This window comes from Pyricularia oryzae, assembly GCF_000002495.2.
Source record: "Pyricularia oryzae 70-15 unplaced genomic scaffold supercont8.8_40, whole genome shotgun sequence".
Classification (NCBI taxonomy): domain Eukaryota; kingdom Fungi; phylum Ascomycota; class Sordariomycetes; order Magnaporthales; family Pyriculariaceae; genus Pyricularia; species Pyricularia oryzae.
Window position 1 is genome coordinate 1 of NW_003803321.1, and position 627 is coordinate 627.

Here is a 627-nt window from a genome sequence, read left to right on the forward strand (position 1 = left end):
ATGATGGCACCCTCCACCAAATTCACCCTCGAAACCTGCCCCATCGCCCTCACCCCAGCCACCCCAAAGGGCGCCATCATCCTGCACGCCGTGTCGGGCTCCGGCGTCTGGGGCAAGGGCGTCGCGTCCGAGATCGGCGCGGCCTTGCCCGCCGCCAACATCGAGTACACTTCCTTTTGCGACAAGAACAAGTCCTCCTCCTCCGAGGCCTACCCGGCCCGCGACGGCGTCACCGGCCGCGCCCTGCTCATCCCGCCGCAGGCGCAGGACGCAGCCCAGGGCGCGCCCGAGGTCTTCGTCGCGTGCCTCTTTACCAGCTACGGGAGCGGCATCGCAGACGCGGACCGGGGGAAGCCGCCGCTGGACGTGCGGGACGTCATTTTGGCGCAGACCAGGCAGGCGCTGCGGGACCTGCGGCTGCAGCTGGATGATCTGGCCGGCGGCGGGGGCGGGGATGGGGGCAGGAGGAGTGTCGGTAGCTCGGTAAAGACGGCGGGGTTGGCCTCGCCGCCCGTGATCTACTCGCCAAAATTCAATTCGGGGGCGTTTCATGTGCCATGGGAGCAAACTGCTGCTCTGGTCGAGGAGGCTTTTGCGGGGTGGGATGGGAAGTGGTCTGTGGCTTGA

At 67.6% G+C, this 627-nt stretch overlaps 1 protein-coding gene across 1 annotated transcript; it reads left to right on the forward strand.

Annotated features, from left to right (window-relative positions):
• On the forward strand, positions 1-627 carry MGG_10088 (uncharacterized protein; the record flags this gene model as incomplete). Its single annotated transcript, XM_016990476.1, has 1 exon — positions 1-627. One exon carries the CDS (start codon positions 1-3, stop codon positions 625-627), a length of 627 nt encoding a protein of 208 aa, XP_016846086.1.